The 17,257-nt window shown below is 43.7% G+C and overlaps 1 protein-coding gene across 2 annotated transcripts in view; it reads right to left on the bottom strand.

The window, feature by feature from the left end:
* The window catches only part of RBM20 (RNA binding motif protein 20), a 115,881-nt gene that overhangs the window by 24,308 nt on the left and 74,316 nt on the right, over positions 1-17,257 (bottom strand). For both annotated transcript variants that reach the window (XM_054163423.1, XM_054163422.1), the window contains exons 2-5: positions 3,224-4,403; positions 1,535-1,596; positions 1,291-1,382; positions 843-934 (exon numbers count right to left, since the gene is read on the bottom strand). In XM_054163423.1, the coding sequence (XP_054019398.1) occupies positions 843-934; positions 1,291-1,382; positions 1,535-1,596; positions 3,224-4,403 (1,426 nt within the window). The remainder of the gene's footprint in view (positions 1-842; positions 935-1,290; positions 1,383-1,534; positions 1,597-3,223; positions 4,404-17,257) is intronic.

Consider the following 17,257-nt stretch of genomic DNA (forward strand, 5'->3'; position numbering starts at 1 on the left):
TGGTAGTTTTGCTTTGTTTTGGGGGTTTTTTTTGGTAGTTATTGTTTGGTTTGGGTTTTGTGGGGTTTTGTTTGTGGTGTGGTGGGGTTTTATTCTTTTGAAAACCTTCTGCTTTTTGAGTGTAAGAAACATTATTTTTTTTCTGACAGTTTTTGGTTATTGGGCTAGAAATTCAAATGCATATTAGAGCAGCATAACTAGGGACCTATGTTGATTGCACAGGTGAGTAATAAACCTAGACCATGGAAAGCTGTTCACTAAAGCACTATAGTAAACTTGCTGAAAGGCTGCCAGTGGCACTAAAATAAATGAAGAAAAACTTTGTCTAGTATAATGAATTGATCTGGGACCTGCAGGTGAGTAACAGTGATGCTGCAGCCACTGTTGCTATATGGGAGAAGGACCCCAGCATGGGACAGGCACAGAGCAATTACTACAAACAAATAACGTGAGAGATGGAAGGCTGCTTGCTGGGATGGATATGCAGAGTAAGTAAAAACTAATCTGAATGTTCATTCCAAGCTGAATCTGATTTCTTGGGTTGAGGACTCAGAAAATGAGGGGGGAAAGTCAATGGGATACAGACAAAACTATTTACCATCCTCCACAAGTCTTTCTAACAAGCGAACAAACTTTTAGCCCTGGAAAACAACCAACCCTACAATCAGGTCCTGATTTGGTCAAAATCAAAACCATAAAAGAGCTGCAGGGAAGCTGAAATAACAGACTGGATATTCAAATTACTGTCTAAAAGTAAACCATTGTGGTTTTATTTCCAGTAAGTAATGGCCTCTACAGGAATCTCAACAGAGAGATTGATTTGCTTAGGTACTCATTCTTACCCCTGATGAAGGAGAAGAAAACGTAGGGCCCGGCTGGCCAAAGGATCTTGCTGACGTAGTGATAAAAGATGCGCCGACATTTGGTGGATAATCTAAATAACAGATTACACACATTGCATGACAATCTTGACTTGTATTAATTGCACTAGTGTGCTCAATAATCAATGCCCCATTTACATAGCAATTAAGTTTGCAGTCTCTACAACAAACGATATGCTCTTTTGTTGTACTGTGAGAACATGTCGTTGTTGGAAAGAAAAAGAAATTCATGCTTTGAAAGGCACAGGATTGGCTTTTTTTAGAGGCACAACCTCTATTTCCCTTAGAAACTTGTATCACATTTCATTGAAAATTACTACTTTTTCCCAGAGACAGACTTCCCTTTCAATTAAAAAAAAAAAAAAAAGAAAAAGATGTGAGTTTAACTATTGCACAGACAACCATTCACCTTCGATGCTAGATGGATTAAAAACTGCGGCATTGTTGGGTGATAAATGCAATGTTCCATCTGCTGAGCTCAACACACACCGGATACCAGTGCTGGAAAAGAAAGCAAAGAACTTTAGAAGCATGCATAATGTGCCATAAATATTAAAGCATAATTAGACACTTAATTCCCCTATAAAGCTGCTGAAGTAAGGAATGCTCTGTTAGAAATTCAGTTGGAAGAGTGTCTCTAAAGTAATACTTACTTATCTGAAAAAGCCATACATTTTTGGATGTGAAGACTTCCCTTAATGTGCTGATCCCAATCCTATGTTGAAACAAAGAGATGGTCAGCACAGGAAAAATCCTGAGACAAAGTCACAAGATATTGCTTCTCCATTCAGTTTACCTTATTCTAAACATACTGAGGTACTGAAGGTCAGACTGTGTGATGCTGGAGCCAATGCATGCACCTTCACCCAATGCATTTACTGGGTTGTTATTTGTAGGTTAAATTATCAGTTACTTTACATCAGGAGAGCTACTCTGCATTTATTTTCAAATCCAGTATATTGCCATTAACTCAGTTACTTTAGTCTAGCTGAAAAGCTCATTCTGCAAGGCACTGAGCACCCTCAGCTCCTGCAATGTCCATAAAGAACGTGCTAAGCACACAGGGCAGCCAGGACGACGCTTGTTCATTTCAAGAGATTAGCAAAATTTGTCAAAGTACGTGTAGCTATTTACACTTCTGTGATCTAAATAAGGCAGTCTATTAAACACCAACAGGCAAATCATCCAAAACTTACTGTAATGACATCTCCCCTGCCCTTTTTTAATGTTTAATGAAAAAAAAAACCCAAGTGCTCAGCATGGCCTAGGATAAGGGCTGCTTCTGACCAGCCGTGGAGCGGCAGAAACCACAGCAAACCTTTTTGCAAGCAACTGCTCAAACAGTAAAAGGGAAAAATGACAGAGCAAATATATACAAATATCCCAAAGTCCCAGGGTGTTCAAGTATCAAATATGATTTCATTTGCTGGCTATCTTCCTTCCTACATAAATGCTGTTGGAACATTTTTGTCAGGCCAGAAACAATGTGAAAACACCTGCCTTTGTGGTTAGGTGCTGGACCTGTGGTGTGATGGGAAAGGTTGTGAAGACTTGTTGAGCAGGGCTCACTAGGAGACCAAACAACCCCAGCCAGAGCCCACGATTGGTTGTGGAGCTCCAGACCTGAGCTATATAATGTGACCTAGCACACAGGCTCTCTGGGAAAATGGAAAGCTGCTTCTTGAGGTTTAAGGCTGAATTTGGAGCTCCCTTGGCAGTATTAACGGAGAAGTGGGAGCATGGTCTATATCACATGTGCTGAGCTTGCTTCCAGGCCAAAGTCACCAGGGACACTGAGCCTAAATTTTCCTTAGAGGTATTAGAAAAAGCGACAGAGAATTTAATAATTCCTCAACAGAGGAATTATTAAAACTCACTGTTTTAAGTTATCTACTTCCACAAGGCTGTTAGGGCGAATCCTTTGGGATCAGAAATGCAAAGAGAAAGGGAAAGGCAGACGAATCTACAGACGTGTGGTTATAACACCAGCCTGAGAACTGGGAGATCAGCTTCAAGCTCCTCCTCCCCTCACTTTGGGCCCACGAGATGAGCTGTGACCCCAGCCCGGACCTCACGTTTCTCATGCCAGCACTGTAATCTCACCATCTTTCCCAGCGAGATGCGGAACAAAACCAGATCTTGAAACCCCAGTAACTGCCATGAAACAGATGTACGACACCCTAAGCTAAACTATGGCCCTTTGTTTCCACTTCTCTCAGGGCACCTCTGCAGCAATGAATACTGGTGGCAAGGGGCGGCAGGAGCCAGGGGCCAGATCAGTCACCAGGGAACTTGTTCAAAGGTCCAAACCGTGCCCCGGGGGGTGCTTTAAAACCACTCACCTTCAGATCGAAGACCTTCTTGTCACAGAGGGTGCAGACATGGGGGAAGTGGAGGGGGGCCGTGCCGTGGAGGTCGCCCACCTGGTGGGGTGGCAGGGAGCGGGCGGGCAGGTCGGGCGCACCACCGCTCCGCTCCTCCTTCTGCCTCATGCGAGGGCTGCTGAAGCTCTGCTTGCTGTGGTTGAGGCGGCCGAAGGCTGGGGGGGTGGCTGCACTGAACTTTGTGTCAGGTGTCGGCTCTTCAGGGTTGTAGAGCTCGTTTCTTATTTCATACTGCTGCTGACTCGCTGACGGCCACAGGCTGTCGCCGGGCATGAGGTCAGGCTTGTTTTGGCTGGGGAAATTAGGGATATTTTCCCACTGGTTGCTTGTGCCGCTGCCATGCAAGACGGGGCCGGGATCTCCTTTCGGACGGGAGCTGGTGTGCGGGTCGCTGGGGAAGGCTCGCGCTGCTCCGTGCTGTGCGCCTGCCCCATACGCCTCCTTGGGGAAGGCCACCGCCGCCTCGTGCTGCAGCTGGTTGGGAGCCCCAAAGTGACCCTCGTAGCGCGGCCCCGCCACCGAGGAGGCTGCGTGGGCCCCACCGGCAAGGAAGCCGTGCTGGCCCGGCTGGTCCCCCTCCGAGGCGTACGCCTGGGGGGCTGCAGCAGTGGTGTTTTGCTTGTTGTACTCATAAAAACCCCCCACAGCAGCAGAGCTGGAGGCACCTGCCTTGTTTAGACCCACCACCATGGGTTGCTGGCCAGAAGTTGGAGCCATGACACCTCCAAAGGGACTCATGACAATGGCATTGGGGGTCTGGGCCTGGACAGGACCCAGGCCACCTCCTGGTGCGGCTAAGGCTGGGCTCTGGGCGGGAAAGGCAATGCCACCCGAGGGGAACCTCGTGCCGGCGATGCTGGGCCCCTGTGGTGGCCCTGTGGCATGACCCTGAGAGGTGTTCATCACAGTGGGGTGCCTCAGCTGGTTGAAGAGCGGCTGAGACATGGCCACTTTGGAGAGCACCTGGTTGAGGACAGTGGCAGCAGCTGGGTTGTTGGTGACGGCGGTCTGAGCCAACTTCAGCCTGTGGAGCGTGAGCTGTGCCTGGAGCTGTGCCAGCTGCAGGCTTGCCGGCGAGGGGAGCAGGGGGCTCGGGGCACCAACAGAGAATGGACTCTTCTCCAGGAGCTTGGCAGCGCTGCAAAGGATCAAGAGGATCTGGGTTAGTGAGAATTCTCCTGACATCTACCTGCACTCACCTCTTTCTAAAGCCTGGCATGGGACACACAGCCCTTTCTGGAGATTTAGCTTATCTAAACCCAGGGAAAGCAAGGCGGCAATTGACAATGTAGCTGTAACTTGTCATCTTCCCTTCAACATCTACTGCCACATCCCTTTCAATCAAAAAGTTACTAGAAAGACAACTACAGGAAATAGCTTTCTTTAAAGCATCCCTTTGAATCAGGCCATCAGCTCATTTTCAGTCCCCCTAGGACTTGCACCTCTAATGCAGACCACAAGCAGTGGCAATACAAACCCCAAATCCATGGCTTTTCTCTTTTCTGCATTTTATGCAACCTCCTGCCTCCCTGCAGAGACATTGCTCTTCCTTTTCCCCACACAGCAGGGGGATATGACGAAATGGACATCAGACTGTAAAGGCAGCCCTGCAGGTACGTCACACTTAGCACACCTGGCTGCATAGAGCAAGAAGAAATACACGTGTATTTAACTGTTTACAGTTCTCATTTAATCACTGTGCATGACAGCCTGTTCTGTAACAGGCTGTGCAGATGCAAATATAGAGGAAGAAAAAACCCGAATGATGTGCCAGAAGCTGGAGTAACTACAAACAAAGAATCCTGAAGAGTTTTCTCAGTTCAGCTGGATTGTAAGGCAAAATTTCTGCAGTGCCAGCTGCTAAAAATCAAAGTCTTTATAGAGGTATATTCAGTATTCCCCTTCAAGTCTCGCACATGGGATGAATAAATGATGACTATATCATCTGCTTGAATTCTAGAGATGGGAAAACAGAAGATTATATTTTCAGGTATATGGTGATTTCTGACTGTAGGAAGGAGCTTTGGGACCTCTCAGCAATTCACAGCACCACCACCAACTCTTCCTCCCCCCAACCCGTCAAGCCTTGCAAACATAAACCAGGAAAAACCACATTAAAATGGGTAAAGCCTAGCAAAGTTAAAAGCAGGAGAAACGCTACAATGGAAAACACTAGGCAGCACTATTTTCCAGGCAGCTGCACTCCCCCTGCTTTGACTACCCTCCGTGCACCCTTCCAGGATGCCATCTGCTGCACAAGCCAGCCTGGTCTACATGTGCATACACCACACCATACTCCCTCCCTATGTTATGCTGCCTGTGCTTGGATACCATCATCCATTTTCATCTCCCTACCAGAAAAATGTTGGTCATCGCTTTTTCCACCATCAAGAGCCTCTGCTCGTGGATGGCACAGCTACTCAGCGCATTACAAATGGCTGTTCACTCTGAAAATGAGGGCAGAGAGCACTTAGTAACAGGGAAGTGGTCCAAAGCTCAATTAATTTATATTGTAAAAATGTATTGAGTTTCAATTTAGGCCTTTCAAAACAGCAGGAGCTATCCATCAACCACCATGCAACCCTCACTGTTAATAATTGGCCAATTTGCCAAACTGCATGTATGAAGTTGTAGTTAATGACAAATGTCTTGTCAGCATGCTACATTTGAAAACCACAAATTAGGAAAACATCTGCTTAAATCCAAAGTATGACTAAGAGAAAATGAATGGGTTTCATATTTAACATTTAACTTCCACTAACAACTGCAAGGCACATCTGTCTCCCAAAATACAGAACGCCGTTTGGATAAGTGCATCATTATGTAATGACGAGACTCCCTGCCAGCACAAGCTGACACCAGTGTGCTTCAGAGCTGAGGTGCCTTTTGTTTCCCTGTGTGGTTCCATCACTTACTCTCTGCCTTGCACTTACAGTGCAGTTTGCTGCAAATTCTGCAATTAGAATCGGGGCATAAACAGTCAAAACAACACAGAGGCACTCAGAAATCTCAGCCCGTGAGATGCTGAGGACCCACAAAAGCTACCAAGGATCCCTGCAGGGTTTGAGGGGCTCTGCTAGGAGAGGATCTCACACTGTTACACACACTGTTGTCACTCCTGGGGAGCACAGCATGAGCTTGTGCCTGGGCTGTACTGTGTCATCGGCACCTGGAGCTTAGTGGCTTATGATGTGCTGTGTAGGACTTGTCACAGTCCTGACAGTTGTTTCATTTTATAGCTGGTATACCTTTTGTATGCTAAGCAAGCCATAAACCTTGCCTGAAAGTTTTCAAATGCATATAGAGCATGCCCAGTGGTCTTAAAATAAAAAGCCAGCAGCCAGCATATGATGTTTTCAGGCTCAGGGGCTGCGGATGACTCCTGTGCCCAGCAATTTAATTCCACTGAGCTGCAAGCCTACGCAGCAGCATGCATACCCCGACAGCTGCAGCCGCTTCCCTGCTCTGGTGACTACCTGCTGGACACACGCATGGACTCCCTCTCACCACTGAAACCATCTCACTTGACACTGTTGCAATGAAGCTCCCTTAGCCTCCTCTTCATTTTGACCACCTTTAGAGCACCGCCTCTGTGAAAACCTGCCAGCACATAAGTAGTGCTCTGCCTGAAGTTTCCATGGCTGGGCATGCCCGAGGCACTTTGTTGCTCCCCAACTTTGCAATCAATTCTGGGCTCTGCAGCTGGGCATGAAGAGTTCCCTGCGTGGCTGCATGGTGGGCCGCCTCTCATCAACAGGTTTTGGGCCCTGCTGCAGAGCGGGACAGCACCCTGTTCTCCGCCAGCTTAATTCCTGCATTGCCAGCAAGCGGTGGGGAGGGCTGGGGGGGCTGCAGGGAGCCTTACCTGCAGAAAAACAAAAGCCATAAGGAGAAACTGTAGCCTCCAAGGCCCTTGTAGAGGGACAGAATTAGTGAGGAGGGTCACTCCCATGCACTAATAGGTTAGGAAATGGCCACAGCTTCAAAATCCAGCTGTCTGTTATGAATGTCCAGATTTCAGGGTGTTTCAGGTTGCATGCACTATCCTCCCACAGCAGAAACAGAATATTCTATCATCTAATCAAGGCAAAGAAGGAAGTCTGTCTTCATGGATCAGTGGGAGAAGCTGACATGCAGATGGGAGGCTGGGAGAAGAACTGCGTATAAAACATCTTGTAGAGCAACACCCAAATTTGAGGATTTCTGTTCTGCTATGAAATATGGCATGAGAGGCACATGGGACAGCGTGCATGGCTTTGAAAACGTCTTTCCCTCTTCCTGTTCTACAATCATAATATTTATGTACTTCATAATATAATTCTGCAAGTAAATCTGCTACACGTTTACTACACAGTGAGAAATTGCAAGCATGAAGATGGTACTCAGCTAAGCCATTTTGTGGGGGCCATTCACCACTTGTACACACACCCCTCCCAGCTCAGCCAGTCCTTGGGTTACGAAAATGCAGCCCCCAGCTGCTTGTGGGGGGTCTCTGCCACAAGATGATTCAAAGCAGCTGAATGGAGCTCTCATTCTCCATCGAGCGCTCAGGGATTTCGCTCGCGTCAGCCAAAGTCAGCTCTATCCCATGCAAAACATTCCCAATTATAAGGTCAGCAATGTAAAAAGTAAACTGAAGTTGTCCTCTTCATTTATTTATTTAACATTAGCCTTACAGCTGGGCTACACCAGCAGTCTCCTTGCACAGCTAGAAAAGCCAGAGCCAGCCTTTCTTTACCAAAATAAGGACAGGCAGAAGCGCTGCCGTACAGTTTCCACAAAGAAAGCCACAAACGAGGCAAGTTTGCACACAGCTCTAGGAGATAGGAGTGGAAGATATGCATCAGCTGCTACAATACTGCTACAACACTCACAACGAGATTACAAACACTATTTGGCAAGGCTATATTGCTATAAATCAATTCAACCCTTCCGCTATCCCTGTAATCCATTATACTCTTAGCATCCAGGAACAGCGAGCAATCCAGAGTGTCACAGATAAAATATTTAGGTGGCTGGATTATTTGAGCAGTCCTGTCTGCAAGGGTGATGAAAAGGTTGAACACAAAGCACGTCTGTTAGAACAAATCGACAACCTGGGGCTTGATTCCCAAATGCCAGAATGAAGGATTTGAAAGCGCTGCCCAGCACTTTATTTAAGAAATAAATATAAAAATCCGAACCAATGGAGTTATTATGTTAGCTGCAGCTGTTCATTTAAGTATTTATACTCACCAATACTTTGACATACTGCGTAGAATGTGAATTTGAATGCTTTAAAAAAACCAACTGACTAATTCATGGAAGTGCAGAACTTTTTTTCTTGCACATCATCTAAGTATTTTACATCCCCTCCCTGCTGACACGTTTGCCTCGACACATAATTAGGTCTACCTGTCCACTCTTTGCAAAGAGGTTTTAAATATCTTTGCTCCGACATGTGTGCTGCTTTTCCAAGCACAGGATTGGGGTTGAGACCGTATTTGCAATAGCCTGCTGGGTTTTCATCCACTAAAGCTATTTCTGAACCAATTGAATGCATCAAAGAGAACCATTTCCTAATTACCCAAACACAAAGGTGGTTATATTCTGTTACGCAGAAGTCTGAACATCCCTCTGCTGTAGTGTCTCATTTGTTCCTAACGCAGGAGGCTGCCTTCCCTAAAACTCATACAGAACAACTGCACCTGTACTAAAAAAAAAGCAAATTAAAAGCCCTTAAAGAAAGAATAGATTAATTGTCATATAGGTGAAGCTGGTAAGATATTAGGGGTAAAGCTTGTCTTCAGAGAAAAATGCACCGCTTTACAGCGAGATTACAGCTTTGCATGTGAGGACGGAATTTGGCCTCTTGAATTCAAGGGAACTGTAGAGCCATATTTCAAACAGAAAGACAAAGCTCAGCCACACCAACAACATATATTCATTATTAGAATTACTATAATAATCATTAGAATTACTGTAATAATACTATCAATCATTATTATTGTGATTCATGATATTTTATGCCACGTTGTTGCACTCATCTCTTTCAGAATGGAAGGTTTATGTTCCTTTTCGCTTGCTGTGTAAACCCAACACCAGTGTTAATAAGGACTGGAGTGCTGGTTCAGAAATGGACACAGGAACTTTTGCCTGTAGTCTAGATTCCATCTGTCTGATACTAAATGACTCTCTACTTTCTTTTCAGCTTCACAAGAAGCTCTCTGAGTTTTAGCAAAGTGACTTTCTTAGTCAGAAAAGCATGGGAAGTCTGCTGAAAGGAGAAAATCCTTCCACCTCCGTAATTTAAGCTCTGATATCTTCTACCCCCCAAGCTTTTTTTTTTTTTCCTCTTGAGTTCTGCTTAGTAATTATTAAAGAAAAATAGATCAAGTTTCGCAGTAAGTTCAGCTAATGATAGGGAGCACTAAAAACCTTAAGCTACTTTAATACATTTATAAGCTGCAAGTAAACCCCTCCTTATCCCAAATAACGATTCCTAAAGCCCTTCATCATACTACTGGGGGAGTAAAAATAAAGCATCAGCCAATGTATACATGTGCTTTGCCAAGTGAGTTGTGTGTAAGCTTGACCATAGTAAACTACTATCTGGACAGTCACCCAGCCTAACAGTTAGCTGGAGGATGAAACATAAAATGTTATCGCAGAGCTGCTGAACTAACAGTTTACAGAGCTGGTAAGGGTTAAGGGCCTGCCTCCTACTCAGAGCTCTTTTTGCTCATTTGAAACTTTCAGCCAAAATGGTTTTGGCCTTTGTTTATACGCAGATATATCAAGCAATTTCCATTGGGAAAGGGGCAAGATAAAGGGACAAACACAGTAGCTATGTATTGGATAATGGTTGCTATCACAGAAATGAAATTGGAAATTATCTTAGGATGATGGCTAGACCAGTTCCTGAGGTCGGATCAAGCTGAATTCACCCGCTCCTGATGTATTTATTCAATCTGTTCTTGGAAGCCTTCTTTGGTGGAGATTTCATGACCTTCAGTGACATTTAATTGCTCAACACCCCTTAGTCTGTTAAAGCTCCTCTTAAAGCCTATGGTGGATGTCTGCTGACACCATAAAGCAGTTTTCCCGTGCGCAAGGCGAGAAGGGCTTCTCTTACCTTCCTGCAGCTGCTATCATATCTTCTCTACAAACATTCCAGCTCTCCTCTCTACACATTTTGTGTAACATTTACGTTACATTTGCTTGTAATCCTAAGATGACTGCATTTCTTTGTACCAGCACAGCCTCTTTCCTGAAAGCCTGCTGCCCAGAGGTGTTGGTTGGCAGGGATCTCTGGAGCTCAGCTGGTCTGACTTCCACGCTGGAAAGGTTAGCTTAGTCCTTTCTCTTGTTGACTGCCTGGTGGATTTATCATATGACCATTTCATATGGTCTTCATCAATACAGCATTCAGGTATGTCAGGATTACTCTGAATCCCCTCCAGCACTACCTCTGAAGCACCTGTAAATCCTATCCTCTTAGCACTAGTTGCAGACTTGAAGGATAATTTGTTCACCCAAGTCATCAATGAAAGTGTCAAATAGACTAAAGACCCCTTCCGAGCAGGGAACCATGATCCATGATGCACCTTTTCATTTTCTCTCCAAACACCAGTAGTCCAAGGGCATCTTATGTGCTTTGAAGCTCTGCTTTGGGTGCCAAAGAGATCGTGCTCTTTCCTCCCTGATAGCCACCTCTGCTAAAAAACCAAACCAAACCAAACCCTCCCAAACAGCTCCTATTTGCACTTGCAAGAATAAAATGGTGGATCATCGTCTCTGATGAGACTCATTTATTAACTTCTGTTGCTCTGTAGGTCTGGGAGAGTTGTTTTGGATTGTTTAAAATCAACTGCATGTTCCATTTTCTTTACATAAATGTTTGCTTCTGTTTGATTTAGCTGTTTTCAAATGCTAAATCCAGTGCCATAGACGGCAGCCCACACTTGAAGGGTGAGAACAACAAAACCAGGCACCACCAAAGTCTGTACCAGCCATCACACTTCCTCCCCCTGTTATTCAGTATGCATTTTAGCCTGGAAATACGTTTCTTATATTGTGTAGAACTCCAGATTGCACACTGGGCTTATTTCTGCTTTCCCTCGTGCAACACATCTCTCCATAAATATTTCATTAGGCAGAGTTCAAACTCCTTTCAAGCAAAGGATGTAGTCAAGCGAATGCACGGCCTAAAATTAAGGTTATAGGTAATGATTTTCAGAAGCTGGGATAGTTATCGGTTTTGTCTTGGGACATTCAAATGTTGTTTCGTTTTGATGATGGGCCACAGTGTGTCAAAGATGTCTCTGAGGATTAACATGCACACAGGAACATTGGTCTACATTTTCAATTTCAGTAGGCAGCTGTACAAATTCCTTTAGCCATATTGCGACCATCTATCTGCAACAGCTCCCCAACGCAATGCACTCCTTCGCTAAAGTTAAAGAAACACGTTTTCCAAGCTGCATTTTAAGATGTATGCTAAAACCTGTCAGAAATAGTTACAGCACTGAATCCATGCCCTCCGTAATATGTTGCAAAGATCTAAATTAGCAGAGAAATCGTGTCACAGTTTTATGAAGCTTTCAGGGAATCCTGTGACAGTCTGGCTGTGCCACGCTGTCCGCGCCTGCCTCCCCAGCACCTTCCCTGCAACAGCTCTTATCATCCAGGCTTAGAACGCCCATTATGGTGCAAAGTTCCCAGGATAGATGATCCCTGCCAACCGGCACCCCAGCAGGGCTCCTGTAAAAAGGGCTGTTGGGGGTCCCTAGTAAATTCCTCGCCCCCACAGCCGCCATGGCCCCTGTGCGGCTGGCAGCGCCAGGGTGCTGTGCAGCCGTACCCGGAGCAAGACCAAGGGACACAGAAGGCTTTTTGGAAGGCAAAAAGCAGAAGAAAAGGTGTTATAGGCAGCAATGCAAATCCATAGGGTGAGCAAAGAGGCTGGGACCAGAATTAGCACTGGCAGAGCCAGGTAAACCCAATGGGAGTAGGGTCAGTGGCTCCAGCAAATGCACCCTGGCTTCGGGGAGCGTATGCCTGTTTCTCCGCCGCACGGCTTTATGCTTGCAGGCCTCCTCTTGAAAACAAATCTGAGGAGAAACAATCTGAAAAGCTTATTATAATTTAATGGGGGGGAAAAAAAGAAAATACCACCACAAAAAAACCCCAAACACAACAAAACAAAAAACACCAAAGAAACCCACACCCCAAAATGCCTCAAAAAAAAGAGTCCCAAAAATCCCCAACAAACCAAACACAAGTCAGAATCCTTTCAAAGGCTTTTTATACAAGCACACAAACAAAAATAATAGCAACCAAAAAAAAAAAAAAAAAGGAATTTGAAATAGAAAAATAATCCTCAGCATATAAGACTTATTGCAAAAGACATTACAGTAATATTTTAATGCACCTTCTGCTGATGTGGGTTTTTTTTGCATGATATTGTAAACCACTAGAAGAATAATAAGTTTGAGCGTATCAGTATCTTGCAGTGCCTGGAGGCACAGCCATTTTCATTTGTGTGTTGAAAGTAGGAATAATGTGGTAGGCGTGTTACTAATTCCTCATCTGAAGAAAGCAGGTTTTTTTTCTACTATAATATTTTTTCTACTGTAATATTTCTACTAATAGCCCTCTTACAAAGGTAGCATTTTCACTTTGTAGACAGGAAAGTGCAGAAAGGGTAAAATACTAAGAAAGATTATTTTACTTCTAAGTAGCTTCATTTGTGCTCAAAGAAGAGGGCTGCCATTTGTGGAAAAATCCCCAAAACATTAAACTCACCATTTTTAATCCTTTTATTTTGAAATATTAATCCCAAAGAGATATTTGAAAAGATAATGAAAATGCCTATTAGTAAATTCACTCTCTAGAAGAACATTAGCCAGCATTCATAACCATAATGGCATAGTCTACAGAAATAATGCACAAACCTGAGCTTTTCTGCTTGTGCTCTAGGTCAGATGAAAAGAGACAACTTATAACTAAAAGTCACCACAATCACTTGCTAATTAGTCTACTATCATCACCACCTCTAAAGGCCGTTCAAATGCTGCATGCTACTACGCACCACAGCACAAGAGCGTACAAGAAGAAACGCTGAAACGCTTCCTGCCTAAAGCGCTCACTACGGTTTGCGCTCTGTTCCTGTCCAAAACGTGGTCAGTATGATTTCCTTTAATATTTAAACATTTAATATTTAAACTAAGATTTACAACTCAACAATTTAAAGTAATGAATTAAAAATAAATGAACAATAACCCAAAACCCAACAAACTCCAAACCCAACCAACCGACCAAAAACCAAACCCAAAGAAAACAAAGCTTCTCTTCTTTCTTAAATCGGATTTCTGATTAGAAACCCAGAACCTCTGTGGGTTTCCTAAGTTCTATATTACATAACTAGGTACTTAGGCCTAGTTTTTCACTTTCCCTTTTCTGCATATTTGAAAAGCACATAAATGGTATAAACCCCTATCGTCTACATACCCACATGCATAACTGGTATACATAAATGATACATGAATCTTCTGAAGCCCAGGTCTAATTCAGAGGTTACCAAACCGTCCTGCAAAGCCCTTCCTGCTTTCACTGCAGCAAGAGCAACGTAGAGCAATGTTCCTGTATTGCTTTTCAGTTATATTTAATTTAAGCATAAAACATCAAAGAAGATTGTTCTCTTTTCATGATCTCTTTGAAATCAGCATTTAATACTGGGACATAATATTAATACTGTTACAAGAAAGTAATATGCAGCGTATTTTAGCCTAGAAGATTTCATTATCTGTTTTGCAATGAATGTTGCGTTGCTCACTTTCTTCTTTAATGCATCCCAGTTTCTGTGCTAAAGAAATTCTAATGTGAGTCTGAAAAGATAAACAGGAGATTTTGTTTATTTTTATTATATTAAAGGGTAGCAGTTGGTATGAATCAGACCTGAACGTGTTCCTTCTGGCAGAAAACAGCCTGTGCCAGAACTCCTGGAACCACTCAGCTTTCAGAAGTTTAATTTATTGTCTTGAATAATAAACTGCCATTCAATCAACCTTGCGTGAAAGAAAACATAAACCAGGACAGTGCTTAAATCTTGAACAAGGACCAAAAGAGTTTTCCACCAAGGAAACAAAATTGGGAGAGGCGTTTTATATTAAATAACATCAATTATTTTGTTCTCCCTTTTTGTTTGCCTTCACTATTAATTAGGAGTAACTGACAGTTAATGTGCTCCAAGCTCGGCACGGTAAAATTGATTAGTATACCAAGGTGGAAAATAATAATCAGTTCTTGATGAAAAAATATCAGGTTTCAGAACACTGCATGTGGCAGCTGGGAGGAAAGAAAAAGTGTGAAGATGTTAACCCGTCCACAACACTCAGCTGGGCATTCACCCAGTCCTGCTGACAAAACTGTCAATGCAGACGGTCAGCCACTATGTTTTGGTTAAGCACTGCGTTATTTCCTCTCAACTTTTTCTTGCTGGTTTTGTGCATCTTTACTACACTGCACATAATGCTCTGGTCAATAGCTGTCGTCTATACCTTCCAGCAGCTTCCACGACAGAAAAATAGGTTTTAATTCATTCTGCTGGTCCGCATAGCAGATGTTACACCTTGTGTTATTGATGTATCTTTTAACGGCCACACACTCTGGGACTCAGATTTTCTCTGTGACAAGATGTCTAAGAACTTGTTGTGACCCCTCTGGGTTATTGTTTTAAAGAGTATATAAATGATTTTATTTTAAATGACCTTATTTATTTCCTAGCCTTTACTTCTGAAAATAAAAAGCTGTTTTGAAGTACACAGTATCAGTTATTAAAAGAGAAACAACAATGACAAAAAAACCCCTATTAATAATAATGTCTCTCCTAGTCTTTTCTCCTTCATTCCAAGGAACTCAATTCACAGTCTAATGACAGCATTTCCAAATTCAAGCACCTTTGAAATGTTTAGGTTACTTTGACTTCTTTCATGCTTTGCAAATAATTCTTTGTCCACTGGTTACAAACGAAACTAATATAGTTCTGCTTTGTGTCTACTCGGGCAGACTATGAGGCTTATTACAGGGTGGCTAACCATGGCAAATCGATAGTATACAATTTGGTGTGGAATGTCTTTTAAAGTACAAAAGCCCTGGTATTACAAAAAAAAAAGCTAAGTACTATAAGGAGCTAAGGCACAAACCAGATCGTATTGTTAATTTGAAATTCCAGTTAGCTGTTACCGCCAGAGCTGCAGATGCCTCCTTTTTTTCCCCTTCACCACAGACAGAGCTGTACTTGCAAATTCAATTTTAAAGATCACCAAGATACTCTGCTTGGCAGATTAGTGTCCCTCCTTGCTGGGGATGGGGAAGGCAGGGGCTTTGGTGGGAAGACGCGGGTGACACGACGTGATCTTACCTTCTTGCAACACATAAGGCTGCCGGGAGCAGCGAGCTGGTGCGGAGGAAGCGCGGCCAGGAACCGATGTCAGCGTTGCGCACATGTCTCCTGGTAACATCCCGTTGACATTTTACCTTCTTTCTGCTTCCCAACTATTTACAAGCTTCTTTCCAGAAAGTCTCAACTTCAGGAATGAGGAAAAAAAAAAAACCTACCCCAACCAACTACCCCACCCCAAATGGAGGACTGGAAGGCGGATCACGTGGCTGCCAGAAGCCAGTCTTGTTGCATTACACGCAGCAAGTGTGGATGGCAAACAATATCGGTTGATGTTTATGCCATATGCTCTCGGTCTCTTCATGTATCAGCACCAAAATCTTGTTTCTGCACAGTGTAATGCCATGGAATCTTAGCAGTGAGAGGGTCACAGTCTAATTAGGTGAACTGTGGAATCAACACGACACTTGAACGAAGACTAAGGACTGACTTTTACAAAGCCAGCCCAGCAGTACCCAGATGAAGTTTTAACACTTTCTTTAAACGTGCACTCAAATATGTTGTGTTTTAACCCGTGAGCAATTTGCCCATCTTCAGGCTGGCTGCCTCCTAAGGACAGCTGAGATTTCGAGGAAAGACACTGTTCACATTTGGGCTAACATTACTGTTCAAGTCAGTTATCTGTCCGCCCTAAAGTTCCTCATTCGGCACTTATCCGCTGCCCCAAGCATGTACGAGCGCTGACCTGTGCCATGGGCTCTGCTGGGACCCTGAAGAAAGGGCAAGAGGCAGTGGGAAACCTGCACATCCTTAATGCAGGCTTTGAAAAGTTCTCTCAGCAGGTGTCTTCTTATTGCTGGTCCAACCATGCTAAACCAAAGCTTTTCAAGAACAAATTTCTCACCTTCCTAAGTCAAAACAGTTTATACTTTAGATCACATTATTCAACAATTAACATAGACACAAAAATGTGCTTTTCCTGTCCCTACTTCTAACATGCCACAGTGAGTGTTTGTTTATATATATAAATCAATTTCTTTTAGCTATATATATCAATTAAGAAGAAATGAGCTCCTTTCCCATACCCAAAGATTAAAATAAGACAAATATTCCTATTTTTGCCAAAGGTACGTTAGTCCCTCCAGCCCATCAGACCGCTCTCCTTACAGCTGTTTAGCTGGCCACTCTACTAAGCTCTTGGGACATAGCAAGAGCTTGTTAAACTTACTTTTTGCAATTAACAGCATTAGTCTGGAAACCTTTTACAGTAGCAGTGGCATTCTATATGTAACATGATCCTTCTATGGAAGATCCCATTTCTGAAACTGCTTTACAGTAAGTCTGTGACTATGCATCTCCTACCTTGAAAAAAATTATACTTCTGCAATACTTCACACTTGCTCAAAGTGCAGCCTGCAAGGGGATTCCATCCATGTTTTCCAGTTTGGTTCTTGCCGTCTTCCTTCCTTCCCATACCACATCAGAAAGCTCTCCCCACCTCTCCAAAGGCAAAAACTACTGTTCAAGGTTCTGGCTTTTCTCCAAATAAACACCCCCCCACCCCCAGCCTTTAAGAGGTGGCAAAGACTGTGACTGAAAGGGGAAAAGCG

This window comes from Dryobates pubescens, chromosome 8 (genome assembly GCF_014839835.1).
Source record: "Dryobates pubescens isolate bDryPub1 chromosome 8, bDryPub1.pri, whole genome shotgun sequence".
Classification (NCBI taxonomy): domain Eukaryota; kingdom Metazoa; phylum Chordata; class Aves; order Piciformes; family Picidae; genus Dryobates; species Dryobates pubescens.